The 1,770-nt window shown below is 40.2% G+C and overlaps 1 protein-coding gene across 1 annotated transcript; it reads left to right on the top strand.

Moving 5' to 3' along the window:
- Positions 1–309: 309 nt before the first annotated feature.
- Positions 310–1,297, top strand: EJ05DRAFT_482370 (uncharacterized protein; the record flags this gene model as incomplete). Its single annotated transcript, XM_033745162.1, has 4 exons — positions 310–407; positions 456–499; positions 800–1,236; positions 1,286–1,297. 4 exons carry the CDS (start codon positions 310–312, stop codon positions 1,295–1,297), a joined length of 591 nt encoding a protein of 196 aa, XP_033603940.1.
- Between the last annotated feature and the right edge of the window lie 473 nt (positions 1,298–1,770).

Genomic DNA, 1,770 nt, shown 5'->3' with positions numbered 1-1,770 from the left:
GAACTCGTGGCCGCCCTCATGGATTATAAGGTTTTGGAATCTGAGGAAATTCTAGTAATGGAGCCATATAATCTTAATATAAAAATCATTATACACGTGGCTATACTAACATGTGTAAAGACGAAGTCGGATATAAAAAAACGTTGTAACGTTCTAAGAGGTTTGTATAAAAGCATCGTCGAAACTACGGTTAATCATTAGGACCCGGATGTTAGTAGCGTCGCTCGGATTCTTTATCCTATCCTTAGAATATCGAAGTATAGATGGGCTATAGACGCCGGAGCCTATTCTACCCTTCTCGGTATACGAATGGCTTTCGAGGACTCTAATAATGATAAAATACCATTTGATATCTTACTCGTCGTGCTATTGGCGGAGGATATACTTAATATTATACCTATTGTCTAGTGGGTTTCTAATCATACGAATTACTATCATCTACTAATATCCTTTAGTATTGTATTCCCGTCGATCGAAACGCGCGCTATTAAGTTTCTAGGTATATTAAATCCCGGCTTTAGTGATCCTTGGGATTAGCGATTCCAATACCCGCGCATTCGTTATTATATATACTCTATAGTCTTTCCCTATAACCGTCTAGGATCGACGATTCTAGACCCCTCTTAAGATATATATGTTCCCTATAACCGTCTACGATCGACGATTCCAGGCCCTTCTTAAGATATATATGTTCTATACTAACCGTCTACCGTAGAACTACCTATCTAATATATACCGATGACACCTCGTGTACATGCGGCTCGCGCCGCTAGTATTAAGTTAGCTCTATCTTAGGAAGTTTATACTAACCGTACACGTTTCGTTGAGGATATAATTAGGGATAACGTTATATATGGTCGAGCCGTGGTAGCCCGTCCTCTAGTAACTAATAAACTATCCCCCGCGAAGAAGAAGAAGAAGGGTTCTAAGACTAAAAATACCGCCGATTCTATTATAAGTAAGACCGGTAAAACGTCTAAGACCGCACCGCTACTTAAGAATAGTATAGTAGTAAAAGAGCCGACTATAGAAACGCTATACTCTACTACGGAACTATCTTCGGTAAAGGAACCCGAAGATAATACTAATGATTTAGGTTCTATACCTCCGCCTATAGATGGCGAACTTCCTAATAATCCGGATTCCGAACCCGATGCCTCTAACTTGCTACTACCGCGAATACCGTTAAAATCTAAAGTCTGGAAAGTAGTTAGAACGCCATCGAAAAGATTAAAGGTAAACTAAACCGATACCGTAAAGCCGACTAGCACTACTCTAGTTATAGCCGCAGCTATAAAAAAGGCCAAAGCGCCAAAGCGCAAAAAAAACGATAGTAACTTTATAATCTCTAACGACCCAAAGCTTCCTAGTAGGTGTCTACGACCTTAGGCGATAGCTTTCTTTATTGATCGACTAGTAATAGGTAAACCTATTATCTACCGCTCGGTTAGATACTACTACGTTATGTAGTTCTGGTTAGCTATAGCGGAGAGAATTTCGCGTCTCGAGAATTAAGGCAAGCTCTATACTAGATTTACTTTTATCGCGAAGATTATATATATACTAGGTGGCGCTAGAGCGGGCGGCTATAGACCTAATATCTACATCGATCTATACTTCTATAGCTCTAAGGAATACTACCGTTTGATTCCACCCTATAAGCGGCTCGAGAGACTTACGTGGAGCCCTAAAATTCTCGTAGAGGGTCTTTGTCTTCGGCTCGCCTAGCCCGTATATAAAGAACCTAGATTCGAGACTTCTACTAATTAT

The sequence above is a fragment of the Pseudovirgaria hyperparasitica genome (assembly GCF_010093815.1).
Source record: "Pseudovirgaria hyperparasitica strain CBS 121739 unplaced genomic scaffold EJ05scaffold_2, whole genome shotgun sequence".
NCBI lineage: Eukaryota > Fungi > Ascomycota > Dothideomycetes > Acrospermales > Acrospermaceae > Pseudovirgaria > Pseudovirgaria hyperparasitica.
Note: the sequence above shows the minus strand (reverse complement) of the source record. Positions and strands in the feature narration are given on the sequence as shown.